General features: G+C 33.5%; 2 protein-coding genes across 2 annotated transcripts; one reads left to right on the forward strand and one right to left on the reverse strand.

Annotated features, from left to right (window-relative positions):
* The first annotated feature begins 9,592 nt into the window (after positions 1 to 9,592).
* On the forward strand, positions 9,593 to 10,458 carry LOC112782998 (early nodulin-like protein 15). Its single transcript, XM_025825714.3, has 2 exons — positions 9,593 to 9,823; positions 9,916 to 10,458. The coding sequence occupies exons 1-2, from the start codon at positions 9,643 to 9,645 to the stop codon at positions 10,287 to 10,289; spliced, it is 555 nt and encodes a 184-aa protein (XP_025681499.2). The 5' UTR covers positions 9,593 to 9,642; the 3' UTR covers positions 10,290 to 10,458.
* Positions 10,459 to 10,890: 432 nt separating this feature from the next.
* LOC112782999 (uncharacterized) lies at positions 10,891 to 14,355 on the reverse strand. Its single transcript, XM_025825715.3, has 6 exons — positions 13,936 to 14,355; positions 13,736 to 13,791; positions 13,466 to 13,520; positions 13,225 to 13,305; positions 12,876 to 13,139; positions 10,891 to 11,168 (listed from the first exon to the last, which is right to left on the reverse strand). The coding sequence occupies exons 1-5, from the start codon at positions 14,150 to 14,152 to the stop codon at positions 12,892 to 12,894; spliced, it is 657 nt and encodes a 218-aa protein (XP_025681500.1). The 5' UTR covers positions 14,153 to 14,355; the 3' UTR covers positions 10,891 to 11,168; positions 12,876 to 12,891.
* Positions 14,356 to 15,288: the final 933 nt, after the last annotated feature.

The following is a 15,288-nucleotide window of genomic DNA, read 5'->3' on the forward strand; positions in this document are numbered from 1 at the left end:
TTCATCTTGGCTTTATATTCTTCAACCTTAGTTGCTGCAGGTTTATTCCCTACAGAGTGGTTGGAGAAGCCTTCTTAGAGGGGTTACTATCAGCACTTGCAGGTGTCTGATCCCTCATTGACGTTTGAACGCCAAGATTGGGTGCTGGATGGGCGTTTAACGCCAACTTTTCCCCCTTTTCTGGCGTTTGAATGCCAGAGTTATTCCTCTCTGGGCTCTTGATGTCCTCAGAGGGATTTTGGGCAGTGGTTTGGTCATCCTCTTTCATTTGTTCCTTTCTTGACTTTTTGCTACTTTGAGCTGAGTTATTCAATGTCTTCCCGCTCCTTAGTTGGACAGCTTGGCATTCTTCTGTTATCTGTTTAGATAGCTGCTGTCTTGTCTGATTCAATTGTGCTTCTATATTCTTGTTAGCATTTTTAGTGTCTTGGAGCATCTCTTTGAATTCTGCTAATTGTTTTGTCATAAGGAGTAATTGCTGATTAAGTTCAACAATCTGTTCTTGAGGATTAGGATCAGTAGTTACTGCCATAGCCTCTTCTTTTATGGAGGACTCACTGTTTGAGTACAGATGTTGATTTCTAGCAACTATATCTATGAGTTCTTGAGCATCTTTAATTGTTTTTCTCATGTGTATAGATCTACCAGCTGAGTGGTCTAGAGATATTTGAGCTCTTTCTGTAAGTCCAAAGTAAAAGATGTCTAACTGTACCCACTCTGAAAACATTTCAGAGGGGCATTTCTTTAGCATCCCTCTATACCTCTCCCAGGCATTATAAAGGGATTCATGATCCTCTTGTTTAAAGCCTTGGATGTCCAGCCTTAGCTGTGTCATCCTTTTTGGAGGGTAAAATTGATTCAGGAATTTGTCTGATAACTGTCTCCATATTTTTATGCTTGCTGTGGGTTGGTTATTTAACCACCTCTTAGCTTGATCTTTTACAGCAAATGGAAACAGTAATAATCTGTAGACATCCTGATCCACTTCTTTATCACGTACTGTGTCAGTAATTTATAAGAATTGTTCTAGAAACTCAGTAGGTTCTTCTTGTGGAAGACCGGAATACTGACAATTTTGCTGCACCATGATAATGAGCTGAGGATTTAGCTCAAAACTGCTTGCTTTGATGGGAGGTATACAGATGCTACTCCCATATGCAGCTGTAATGGGGTTAGCATATGACCCCAGAGTCCTTCTGGACTGTTCATTTCCACTTATGTCCATGATGGAGAAAAATGAATTGATATGAATTACAAATAAATTATATTTTTATTTATTTAATTAAAAGTGACCGAAATTAAAATAGAATAAAATAAAATAAATAGAAAATAAAATAAAATAAAATTTCGAAAAAAAGAAAATAAAATAAAAGCAAATTGAAGACTAAATTAATTAATTAATTAAAAAGATTTTGAAATTGGCAATCAAAAAGATATGATTGAAAATTATTTTGAAAAAGATTTGATTGAGAAGATATGATTGCAATAAATTAAAAAGATTTGATTTTTGAAAAAGATTTGAAAAGATCAATTTTTGAAATTAGAATTTTGACTTGACTAAAAAGAAAAGATATGATTTTGAAAATCTTTGACTACTTTAATGCCAAATTTCGAAAATTATGAGTAAAATAAAGAAAATATATTTTTTTTATTTTTGAATTTTAATGAAGAAAGAGAAAAACAACAAAATGACACTAAACTTAGAAATTTTAGATCAAAACAGAGAGGACAAACAAGAAAACTTTGAATGTCAAGGTGAACACCAAGAAGACTTTGAAGATCAAGATGAACACCAAGAACAAATTTTTGAAAAATTTTTAAGTAAATAAAAGCACAAAAACACACCAAACTTAAAATTTTTAGAAAACCAAACATAAATTTTCGAAAAATTAAAGGAAAACACAAAGAAGACACCAAACTTAGAATTTTTTTTTTTAAATCAAGAAAGAACTAAGGACATGCAATTTCGAAAAATTAAAAGAAAATAAAAGCATGCAATTGACACCAAACTTAAAATATGAAACTAAACTCAAATAAAAGACTCTAAACCAACAAAAATAAAATATTCCTAATCTAAGCAACAAGATAAACCGTCAGTTGTCCAAACTCGAACAATCCCCGGCAACGGCGCCAAAAACATGGTGCACGAAATTACAATCACACTTTTGCAACTCCGCACAACTAACCAGCAAGTGCACTGGGTCGTCCAAGTAATACCTTACGTGAGTAAGGGTCGATCCCACGGAGATTGTCGGCTTAAAGTAAGCTATGGTTATCTTGTAACTCTTAGTCAGGATATCAATAATTCTCAGATTTAATTGTAAAAAGTAAAAGAACATGAAATAAATACTTGTTATGCAGTAATGAAGAACAAGTTGAGGCTTTGAAGATGCTTTGTCTTCTGAATCTCTGCTTTCCTACTATCTTCTTCTTCATGCACGCAAGGCTCCTTCCATGGCAAGCTTTAAGTTGGGCATCACCGTTGTCAATGGCTACTTCCCATCCTCTCAGTGAAAATATTCCAAATGCGCTGTCACCGCACGGCTAATCATCTGTCGGTTCTCGATCATGTCGGAATAGGATCCATTGATCCTTTTGCATCTGTCACTACGCCCAACACTCGCGAGTTTGAAGCTCGTCACAGTCATCCCTTCCCAGATCCTACTCAGAATACCACAGACAAGGTTTAGACGTTCCGGATCTCAGGAATGGCCGCCAATAATTCTAGCTTATACCACGAAGACTCTGATCTGAATCATGAGGCTAAGAGATATGCATTCAATCTAAGGTAGAACGGAGGTGGTTGTCAGGCACGCGTTCATAGGTGAGAATGATGATGAGTGTCACGGATCATCACATTCATCAGGTTGAAGTGTGAATGAATATCTTAGAATAGAAGCAAGCGTGATAGAATGGAAAACAGTAGTAATTACATTAATTCATGAAGAACAGCAGAGCTCCTCACCCCAACAATGGGGTTTAGAGACTCATGCCGTAGAGAATACAATATGAAACGTGTAAAGTGTCATGAGGTACAAGATGAATCACTAAAAGTAGTTTTTATAGTAAACTAGTGACCTAGGGTTACAGAAAATGAGTAAGCTAGGGTGTTTAGTGTAAAAATCCACTTCCGGGGCCCACTTGGTGTGTGCTTAGGCTGAGCATTGAAGCTTTCATGTGTAGAGACTTTTCTTGGAATTAAACGCCAGCTTTTGTGCCAGTTTGGGTGTTTAACTCCAGCTTTTGTGCCAGTTCTGGAGTTAAACGCCAGAATTCTTGAGCTGACTTGGAACGCCTGTTTGGGCCATCAAATCTCGAGCAAAGTATGAACTATTATATATCGCTGGAAAGCCCAGGATGTCTACTTTCCAACGCAATTGAGAGTGCACCAATTGGACTTCTGTAGCTCCAGAAAATCCACTTCGAGTGCATGGAGGTCAGAATCCAACAGCATCTGCAGTCCTTTTTCAGCCTCTGAATCAGATTTTTGCTCAGGTCCCTCAATTTTAGCCAGAAAATACCTGAAATCACAGAAAAATACACAAACTCATAGTAAAGTACAGAAAAGTAATTTTTATTTAAAAACTAATAAAAACATAATAAAAACTAACTAAAATATACTAAAAACATACTAAAAATAATGCCAAAAAGCGTATAAATTATCCGCTCATCACAGAGGAACTTCGCTGTTTGAGGATAGCTGTGACTTCAGAAATATAGATAATGCAAGAGACATTTTTGTTTTGTCTCTTATCGTAGAAAACCAAAAGGGAGTAGAGAGAAGAAAATCACATAGCCATGTATCCTGGTTCAGCTACCATGTGCAATGTGACCTACATCCAGTCTCTCCCATAACAATGGTAGAATATTTCACTGTCTTTAAAAGATTACAAACACTAATTTTTCTAGGATTCAACCCAATCCTATCTATGACAAATCGCTTCTACCCAAGCTAGATTTGGCTAGGTTCACTCTCTAGACTTGCAATCACTAAGTGCTCATCCAACTTAGCAAGAAAATCCCCTCAAGATCATATGTACAAAATAGAAAAACATACAAAAGAGTTTTGGCATAATTTTCTGGCTTTTATCTGATAACTCTCTTTGTCTTTTATCTCAATGGTTTTTACTAATTCGTCACTTAATGCCTTTTTTCCATTAAAAAGAAACAAAAAAAGATGATCACCGAAGAACAAAAAATTTAATGTAAACTCGTTCAAGAAGAAGAAGGGATAGCTTTGTAAGCTACAAGAACCCAAACTATGTGCTCACTCCTCGAATCAATCTCTGGCCGTTTACCCCTTTAATAGAGGAGTAAAGCTTCTAAAGTTTGAAACTTGGTTTGAACAGTTAACTTCTTCTTTCCCAAAATCAGCAACAGTGGCGGTGTAGAAGAGACATGGGATTGTGGCAGTGATTTCAGTAAACATGCATCCATACCAACCTTCTTCTCTTTCATCCTTCTTTAAATTTCTTCAAGAATCTGAGCCATTCATTTGTGTTTTGGCTCCAAGTTTCTTTCTTGACCCTTGATCTATAGCAGAGTTCTATAACCTTCATTTTACCAATTCGGTGCATGTAGAGGAAAGGTTTCTTCAACAATCTTCAATAAAGCACAAAGAGAAAAATATTTCTCAGATGTAGGCTTCGGATTTGATCTTTGCTTATAGCCCTAACTCATTTGACTTTCTTCTTCTTGCTTGATTTTGGTAACCCACTTTTTCATCTTTGATTTGAGCTCTAAGGAGAGTTCCTTTTTCTTGCTTTATTTTTTGGAGGTGATTCACGTGGGTAGAGAAAAGAGAAGAGAGAGAACTGGGAAGTGAATTACTTTTCTTCAATTTAGTTAGTGACTAGCAACCATACTTTAGGCTATTTGTGAGTGAGTGATTTGAATGGACTTGGGCGTGATACTTAGTTTTGGTCCATATTGATTTCTACTCACTAACCACACAAAATTGTCACTTCTTTGGGTTGTGTTACCTTGTTTATTAGGCCAGGTTTACTTTCTATAATTTTCTGCATCATGAACAACCTAATCACATACCTAGTTGGGTTGTTAACTTAATAATAATGTTTAGTTATCATCAATTGATTTGTTCTTAGTTCTTTAAACTCCACAATTATTAATTAATTCTTTCTTTTGATATTATTTTATAAGAGTATCCTATATAGTGCACAATATATATATATATATATATATATATATATATATATATATATATATATATATATATATATATATATTTAAGGGAAAAAAAACTATCTTAAGTGAGAGTTTATGATATGATCAACGTTGATGTCGATCAAATAAGATTAAGTTCAAATCAACTAGCCATAAATATAGAATTTACTTTAGAAAAAATATCATTTTGTACTCAAAACTCTCCAATTTTATCAAATTCTTTTCTGCTTTGTATCAAACAAAAAAAAATACTCTAAGAGAAAAGCGATAACTCACACTTGATAAGTAAGGGTCATACCATTCATATTTAAATTAGTTGGTTTAAATATATTTTGATCATTCATGCGTGAGTGTTGTTTCGGGTTATATCCATTACGCAGATGAAAGAATTTTGCACCCTTTTTTGTTGTGACATTTTCAAATTGTTCGTTACCTGGTGTTCTCGGGTTGTCGGGTGGTGATCAGTAGGAGAGAGGGAGAGACCCCGAGCTGACGTGAAGCGAGAATCAAAGTGTGCTGACGCTAGAGGCTGAACGGAGCGAGGGGGTGGCCACCTGCAAGGACACTCCGACGATCAAGTCAGAGTCCGTACCAGAGGATGGCTGTATTAGGTAAGAAAGTGACGTACCTCGGGGGGAGAGCTGTCCTCTCCCCTTATATACTACGTTGGGTGGGCCTATCAATGGTTGAGTCCATTGATAGAGGAGCTGTGAGCTGTCGCTTCCCACGTGAGCAGGTCATCCCGGACTTTGGGTCGGGATGCCGGGTACTGACCCTGAGGACACCGACCCGAGCGATAGCACGCTTTGGGTGGTAAGTCGGTCGGGCCCTGGGTCGGGTATGGGGGACCGACCCGTGGAACTCTTTCGCTGGAGGTTTGGGCCTGGGTGGGGCAATGCCCCGACCCGGCGACTTCTTGGGCTGGACTTGACAGTCCGTAACACAAATCGAGCATTTTTTTTATATATCGTAACGGCCACTTCTATCGTCTAAAATAAAAATAAATTTTGTTACAAGGGATTTCTTCGATACCAATATCTTTTTATCTTCGGTTTCGTTGATTTTTTTTTTTTTTGAATTCTTACCCTTCTTTGTAAATCGATAATAAATATCGTTTTTCGAAGATATCCTTTTTTATAGATATAATAGGACTTCTAACTGAAAAAGAAAATTTAAAATCTATAATAACTTTAGTAGTGCGGTATTTTTATTGTGCTAGAACTTGATAAGTAATGTTGAATTGAAATAGTTATAAAAATATTTTTAAATTTGATATAAGAAGTTATTTTTAAATTTGTCTTAATGTGTTATAGAGATGGATCTAAGTTGAGATTCACACTCTATGAGAATTTTATAAAATAATTCATCGAGTATATGTGTAATCACATAAATAAAAAATATGTTAAATAAGTTAAATATGTTTATAATTTTTTTTTTCAAAAGCATATTTCAAACATAATACCAAAATAAAAAAATATTTCTCGTATACGGATATATACACAAGTATTATTCTACCATAAATTATATTTTTATCCCAAGCATGCTAACGTGGCTGGTGTCCGTTTGCATACATTTTTTTTTCAATTATTTTTTAAAAAATATTATATAATTAATCATACATAAATTAACATTTAATAATTATTTATATTAAAATTTGTCAATAATTTTAATATTCTATTTTATATTTTTTTAGTAATTATTATTATAATTCTTTCTTATATTTTAGTGAGTCAATTATCAATAATTAATATCTCAATAACTCTAATTTTTCAACAGATTACATTATAATACCAAATATACTAACGTGGGCCATTTTAGTGCTCGATTGAATACCTTTCTCTTTTTAACTATTTTTTGAAAAAATATGACGTCATTAATCATATATAAATTAATATTTATGGATTAATTATATTGAGATTTATTAATAATTTTAATATTTTATTTAATATTTTTTTACTAATTATTATGATTTTTTTTTATATTTTTATGGATTACTAATTTTAATATTTTATTTTATATATTTTAAAAAATTATTATGATTCTAATGTTATACATAGCGTGTTTTAATACTAACACAAATCGATGCTATTTTTAAAAAAAATGATATATTAAATAATTAGATTTGTTTATAATTAATGATAAAAAGAAAGAAATTTATTTTACTGTCAAGGCGTCAATAGATTACTAATTTATATGTATCATTTTTGTTTAGACGAGAAAGGAAAATTGAATGGAAGAAAAAAAGGACGAAAATGTGAAGAAAGAAAATGGACGAAAATATGAATTTTTTATTGTTTAGACGAGAAAGGAAAATTGAATAGAAGAAAAAAAAAAGGAGTAAAATATTGTTTTTGTCCCAACATTTGGAGTAAGTTCTATTTGTATTCCTAACATTTAAATCGTCATATTTGTATCTCTAACGTTTGTAAAAGTGATTCAATATTTTTGTGTCGTCAACTACACTAAAAGATCAGATTGTATTTTTTAATTATGTCTCACTTGGATGTATTCAGTTTTAATATTGTATCCATTATTTATCTTCAGATTCAATTATATCCCTAAAAAAAATTAATTAAATATCGCAGGGATTAGTTTCAACTTTTGATGAGTTATTACTCAGGGTGGATCATTGATTATGTGAGCTATTACTCAGGGTGAATCATTGATTCTGTGTCAGACATCTATATTCTAATTTCAATAAGAGATTTTCAGAACTCTAACCGAAACTCATGATGTGCAATTGACGGAAGGATAAAATTGAATCACTTTTACAAATATTAAGGATACAAATAGGACTATATAAACGTTAGAAACACAAACAGAATTGTGTGAGCTATTACTCAGGGTGAATCATTGATTTTGTGTCAGACAGACATCTGTATTCTAATTTCAATAAGAGATTTCTAGAACTCTAACCGAAACTCATGATGTGCAATTGACGGAAGGATAAAATTGAATCACTTTTACAAATGTTAAAGATACAAATAAGACTATATAAACGTTAGAGACACAAACAGGACTTACCCCAAACGTTGGGGACAAAAACGATACTTTACTCAACAAAAAATAGTGTGCCACCTACCAAAATTTATTCTTCTGATGAAAATAAAGAAAAAATGTATAAATAAAGGTAAAATTACTAATTCACCATTTGATTAATAAAAAAAAATAAGAGTAAAGTATTATTTTTGTCCCCAACGTTTGGGTAAGTCCCAAAGTTGTCCCTAACGTTTCAATCGTCCTATTTAAGTCCCTAACGTTTCAAAATTGACTCAATGTTGTCCTGCCGTTAGAGATCCGTTAACAGAATTGACGGCGGGACAAAATTGAAACAATTTTGAAACGTTAGGGACTTAAATAGGACAAAAACGTTGGGAACAAAAATGATACATAAAAATAATTTTTAATTCAATTTTGTCTTTCAATAATATCAATTTTTTACTGTACATAGTATTCAATTATTTTTTAATTACATTTAAGTAAATTACACTTAATCACATTATTTTTATTTTAAATAAATTATTTTTTTATAATTTTAAATAATTTTGATACATTAGAGATAAAAGATATAATTTATATTTTATTATATATATTTTTTTTCTGCAAGTTTATATACTAATCATTCTACAAATATTTCATGATAACTAAAAATCTTTAAGAGTAAAATTATAAAAAAAATAATCTATTTAGAATGAAAGTAATATAATTAAGTGTAATTTACTTAGATGTGATTAAAAAATAATTGAATACTGTGTATAGTAAAAAATTGATATTATTGAAGGATAAAATTAAAATTTATTTCTATGTATCGTTTTTGTCCCCAACGTTTTCATCCTATTTAAGTCCCTAACGTTTCAAAATCGTCTCAATTTTGTCCTGCCGTCAATTCTGTTAACGGATCCCTAACGGCAGGACAACATTGAGTCAATTTTGAAACGTTAGGAATTTAAATAAGACGATTAAACCGTTAGAGACAACTTTAGGACTTACCACAAACGTGGGGAACAAAAACGATACTTCACTCAAAAAATAAAAAAATCTAAAGGTATTAATATAATTTTTTTCTATTATAATTTTTGCTCTTCTCACTTTTCATTTCTCACTTTTCATTTCATCTAAACAGAAAAAAATTTCCTCTATTTTTTTATCCAAACAACACATAAAATAATTTATTTTTCTTTCTATTTTTTTCCCTTGTATTTATTTTTCTTCTCGTTTTCTTTCGTTTCATTTTTCATCATATGTGGAAACAGTGTTACAGAGAGAGAGAGTGCAATTTCCATGAGCGCTTGTACCGTTACAGTGGCCCCCACACTCATTAGGCATTTCTCAGTCTCTGCCTCAACGGCTACTTTCTCTTGGTTAGTGTTATATATATATATAGTATACACAACACAACAAAGCCCGAAAGAACAACATAAACCACCTCTTTCTTCTTTGTTTTCTCAAAATAATACAATGGCTGGTTGTTCAATAGTTTCCTCTGCAATCTTCACCTTGTTTCTTCTCTTTGGATTCTCCTCAGCTAAGGAGCACTTGGTTGGTGGCAAGATTGATGCTTGGAAGATTCCATCCTCTGAAGCCAACTCTCTCAACAAATGGGCTGAAAGATCTCGTTTCCAAGTTGGCGATCATCTTGGTGACAAATAATAGCATCACCTTTTCTTTCTTTCTTTTTCTTGTTTCATAATAATCTCAATCTTCAATCACTGACATACTTTGTCATTTCAGTGTGGAAATACAATGGCAGAAAAGACTCGGTTTTGGAAGTGGACAAAGAAGACTATGGTAACTGCAGCACCTCAAACCCAATGAAGGAGTACAATGATGGCATCACTAAGGTGGAGCTTGACCGTCCAGGCGCATTCTACTTCATCAGTGGGGCAAAGGGTCACTGCGAGAAAGGCCAGAAGCTCGTTGTCGTCGTTATGTCTCCGAGGGGAGGAAGATGGTCTGCTGGTTTCTCTCCAGCGCCTTCTCCGGCACCATCAGGAGAGTTTGAAGGTCCAGCTGTTGCTCCGAGTAGTGATGCCACGGTTTTGAAGAGTGGCCTTCTGATGGCTCTGGGAGTGGTGGCTATGAGTGTGGGCTGTTTTCTGATGTGAATGTGAATGAATTACCCTCCAATTTTGCATTTTATACAAGTTAATAGGTTTCTGTGAGAGTGTGCGTCACAGTGAGATTACTGTGATTTCTTATTCTTTCTAGTTTTGTTATAATTTATCATATGATTCTTTTTATAAGAAATTTACCTCGTGCGCATATTCTTTCAAATTTAAGTATTTGATTCAAATTTATAGAAATTAAGGATTTTTTTTTCAAGAAATTCATAATGACTAATCGAGTAATAAATTTTAACTATTTTATTTTTGATAGACACTCAATGTCAAAATTTGGTAAAAAATTAGACAAATCAATCTCTATCTTTATTCGATACAGTCTCTAAAGTTTTAAAAATTTCAAACCGATCCACTTTTAAAAAGAAAATAATTTTGATGTAGGGATTTGGTGATTAAAATTTGTTAAGACCTGGAATGCCCTACTAAAAATTTCTTATAGTAATTTGGGATAATTAACTTTTAAAAATGATCTTTTTTTTCCTCACTTGTTTTAAAAACAGCAGGAAGGAGATACCAGCAATGGCTGCTAACAAATTATGATACTGAAAAGGAGCTAAAATTCTGAAATTGTTTTGTGGAAACCCAGTTATGCAAAAATGTGTACTAAAATAACGATGCATCAGCAAAAATAAATCAAGCAGAAAAACTATCATCCAAAATTGAAGCATATACACAAACAGTGAAAACTGAAAAGTATAGAATCCAACCTAGAACACGATATAACAAGCATACACAGACATAGTGCTCCTCTCTTGCGAACAATGAAAATAACTTCACACAGGCCACCAACATGCCACCATGTCATGAACAGTGAGTCTGTGTCGCCAAGATAGCTATCCAAATAATACCAGTTTGCATTGAATCCTAAATTTGATGGAAAAGACAGAGATTTCAACCAAAAAAAAAAAGAAAAGGTAATGGTTAGAATTGTAACTTGTAAGTGCGTGGAATCCTCATAAGATTAATTAAAAACAATTAAGCTTAATGCTTTAAGATAGCACAAAACACCAAAAAGTTAAGTATTGAGGACTTAGTAAGTAGTTTCTCTTTTTACACTGACCTTTGTGTACTAAAAGTACTTAGAAGTAAGTTAGACTTCCGTCCTGAGAGAAGTATGGATATTATGAGCTGTAACTCAAAAAAACAAATAGTTTGGGACCGAAGCAGCTTTTAGGAAAGCCGGAGATCAGGCTTCGATTCCTATTTATCTTGTTGTGCTCGAGGAAATTGAGAATCAAGCTAGTAGGCTGAAGTTAGCGCTAAGATCCAGACTAATTGATTTTTCAGTTACAGAAAGACCATAGGTAGGGAAGTCTTAAAGTAAGAAAGAAAGCACTTCCTTACGGAAATACGAATGCATTGGAAGAAAGTAGGCCTGGAAGGCTGTAATCTTACTTCTCTTTTGTTACATGCCAGTACTTGAGAATAAGGAGCTTCCTTGTTCGTTTTCGTTTTATTTGGCTGAGCATTAAGCACTACGAAGTAAGAATGACTATAGCATTCATTAATCAGTCATAAGCTGCAAGAGAAGACATAGAAGCCAGAGTCATGTATTTTTTAAGAATGTGCCCGTTTTCTCCCACTCATTGAGTAAACCCCTAGCTCTTGGTCTTTTACTAATACTAAAAAGGGAGGAAAGGCTGCAGTTGAATTGAGGAAGTTCAAGTTAGCAGCTCAATCGGATCCTATATTCATATTCTCCACTCCTTGGGAAGTTAGGGATTCAATTTCACTTTGAAAGGATAGCTTCAAGTTAGAGAAGGGCTATATAGTAGGTCAGTTCCTGCCCTTGATTTATTAGCTGTTAAAGAAAGAGCATTTGATAGATCAGTTAGAGAATGCCTCTTGACCAAAAGGTCTGGTAGTTAGAGTTAGGAAAGCTAGGTTTCAAGGAAAGAGCCTTCGTGACCCATTTTTCTGTCATCGTATGGAAGATTGGCCTTAGAAGGGATTAATTATCGATTTGAAGTATGTCACACTTTCCGTCCTAATTCAGCTAAGGTAGTAAAGTCAAGTATGAAAGTAGAAAGCTAGTAAAGTCTTGAAAACAAAAGTCTGTCATTGACTTTCCGAAAATGAAGACTGAGATTGAGTCCAGCTCTCTTCCCTGGTAAGATACTCTATTATCTTATCCATTTTTAGCAGCTAAGTGATCTGTAGGCTCTGCCCGGTAGCTTAGTGAGGTAGCAGCTGTTGATGACTAAGTAACCATTGAATTACCATTGGCCTAAGAGGGATTCCATAATGGACACTTTGTTTTGCTTTTTAGCCCTTTAAGTTTTAATATATTCGGCAATTGCTCAGCTAATTTTTGTCAACTTATATTTCTGGGTTAATGGTTTAGTCCTCATCATGGTTTAGTACTACTAAAACCGAAATGCAACTCCGGCTTCCTAGCCAGTGTATATATATATCTAGTGGATACAAAGGCAAAATTCACAAAGATCTTCAACATGTATTACTATAAATTATAATGCTTGCTGACAGTAAAACTTCTAAACACTCTAAATCATATATTAGATTCACATGGCAGCTACAACCAAAAAAGACTTTTGGAAATGAAAACAATACCAGAATTCAGGAAAAATCAGGCTACAGTTTGTTCATTGTCGTTGTCGTCATCATCATGGCTGTCGTCATCTGACATGTCAAATCGTAATGGTCCCTTAATACTGTCAGGATTATTACCAAAAAGCTCAAGGGCTGCTTTCTCCAAGAATTCCTTGGTGGCATTTTGAACAGATTGTTTTTCAGAAGACTGATACTTCCTCTTTTGACCAGCACACCCTTGACGTCTCTCCCCTCTACTTATGCTCCTCATATTTTGCCTCTGCTCTGCATGAAATAACAAACTCATTACATACAAAAGATCAACACCCATGATCTGAGAAAGAAATTAAATACTTCATTCATTACCCACCTTGAGTGAGGTCGGGGAGAGAGTGTTCTATAAATCGCGTAGCGGCCTGATAATTCAAGGTGGTAGACGGTCGAAGTGGAGCTTCACACACAAAATGGAAAGCACTCCAATCGGATTTCAGACAAAAATAACTGAAGGATAGGACAATGCTAATACAAACTGGAATTCTTTCACTAAAAGGCCTCTTCAAACCCACCACACATTCAACACATTGTTAAAAAAAAAAAAAAGCAACACATACCTTGCATTAAATCTAGCAAACGTTCCAGTTTGTCTTGATATAAGTTCACTCTATCCTAAGAATTCAGAAGTCGAGCAATTCAATCAAACAAATAAGAAAGGAATAAGCATGCAACAGAGTTAGAGTTCATTTGGTTACATTTTATAAGCTGTAACATATGCTCTGATAAAATCTTCACAAAGAAGTGCTTCAGGAACATAAAGATTTCAACTTTTGGTATAAAAAAATGTAAACCACACAAGCCCTTTCACAAAACTATCAGAAACTTACAAGCTCTGATTTAATAGGATGATCATCTGGGTGAACCCCGCTACACCTCAAATTCACTGCAGACAACAAAAACAATAATATTAACTAAAAAAAAAAAAACAAAACTTTGCATCGAAGCAGAATAAAAGAAATTGGCATAGTAAAATTACAGAATGATAAAAAGGTAAACTTTGTGCATTTTTGAAGGGATTTGGAATTACACGCGAGAAGATTAGAAGTGATTTGGCTGAGGAGGAAGAAAGAGTGAGCACGGTGGAGAGGGGGCATTTGAGAGAGGACTTGAGGGTCGGAGAAGAGAGGCATGAATTGCTGAAAGTGTTGCTTCAATTCTTGAAGGTTTGAGAGAGTCTCGTTCACTGAATCAATGACGGATTCAGGGACTGCACCGCTCGCACTTTCACTTGCTGCTTTCACCATTTTCGGTTTTCTGCTTTCAACTATCTTGTAGGTATTTTTATGGCGCAAACAAAACAAAAGCTAGGGCTTGCGCCTTGGTTTTAAGGTTGATTAGTGGCACTGCGTGTAACTGTGTATACACTATACACACGTTAATTACCCGATAATCAAATATCGATAAACATACCCCTTTTTTTTTATTAGTATACACCCAGGTCGGTCTCTCGTCATTCCTTCGAAGGAGACCCTAACAAAAAAAAAAATATTAATTCTGACATTTGTTTTTTAATATTGGAAAACTAATTAATTCCTATATTAATAATTTTTTTTAGAATATATTTATTTGAGATGTTAATAATTAATATATTTTTTATTTAATTTTTATAAATAAAAATTTAAAATTTATTAATATTTTTTAATTTTATATAATAAATTTAGTCAATATATTTAAAAAAATAATAAAAAATATTAAAAAAATTTAAACATCCCAACAATTATTCAAAATACAATTATATTCTCAAAAAAAATTATCAATTTTAATTGATTTTTAATGGATAAATTAACAATTTAACCTATAATATATATTTATTCTGTTAATATAGAAAAAGAATATTAACAAAAAGATTAATTTATCGACATTTGGCATCTATAGGTGTAGAAAGAATTTTTTATCTACACCGTAGCATTCTGTCACGGTAAATTTTAAAAGGTTAAATTTAACAGTGTTTGTATAGTTTTCTGGAGTGTTTGAGAATGCTCTAAATGGTTTCAGAACGTTCTAGAATGTCCTAGAAGGTCCCGAAATACCTTAGAATGTTCTAGAAGACTCTAGAAGGTCATAGAGTATTCTAAAAGAGTGTAGATAGATATAGAAATATAAAGAGTGGTATGGAATAATCTAGAAATATTTAGAAAGTTGTGGTAGGATAGATATTTGTAAAGAAGGTTCTGGATGATTAATCTGGACCGTTGATTAGATTTAATCCTAACCATCCATTGAGGAGATGGATGACTATAAATAGGGGTGAGAATTAGAGTTTGTGTATGTATGAGTCATTTGTAATAAACACTTGAGTAATAAAGTGTTCTTTCCACCAAAGCTTCCTTTCTCTTGTGTTCTCTTGTGTTCTTAGCTTTCTTGCTAAGTATTGAGGGTT

Source organism: Arachis hypogaea, chromosome 20 (genome assembly GCF_003086295.3).
Source record: "Arachis hypogaea cultivar Tifrunner chromosome 20, arahy.Tifrunner.gnm2.J5K5, whole genome shotgun sequence".
Taxonomy (NCBI): domain Eukaryota; kingdom Viridiplantae; phylum Streptophyta; class Magnoliopsida; order Fabales; family Fabaceae; genus Arachis; species Arachis hypogaea.

Excerpts from the sequence above, each read along its gene's own strand:
- LOC112782998 (XM_025825714.3), top strand. The coding sequence starts at position 9,643 with ATGGCTGGTTGTTCAATAGTTTCCTCTGCAATCTTCACCTTGTTTCTT. Across the intron at positions 9,824-9,915 it reads CCAAGTTGGCGATCATCTTG|TGTGGAAATACAATGGCAGA; the intron begins GTGACAAATAAT and ends TTGTCATTTCAG.
- LOC112782999 (XM_025825715.3), bottom strand. The coding sequence starts at position 14,152 with ATGGTGAAAGCAGCAAGTGAAAGTGCGAGCGGTGCAGTCCCTGAATCC. Across the intron at positions 13,792-13,935 it reads CACTTCTAATCTTCTCGCGT|TGAATTTGAGGTGTAGCGGG; the intron begins GTAATTCCAAAT and ends TGTTGTCTGCAG. Across the intron at positions 13,521-13,735 it reads ATCCTATTAAATCAGAGCTT|GATAGAGTGAACTTATATCA; the intron begins GTAAGTTTCTGA and ends CTGAATTCTTAG.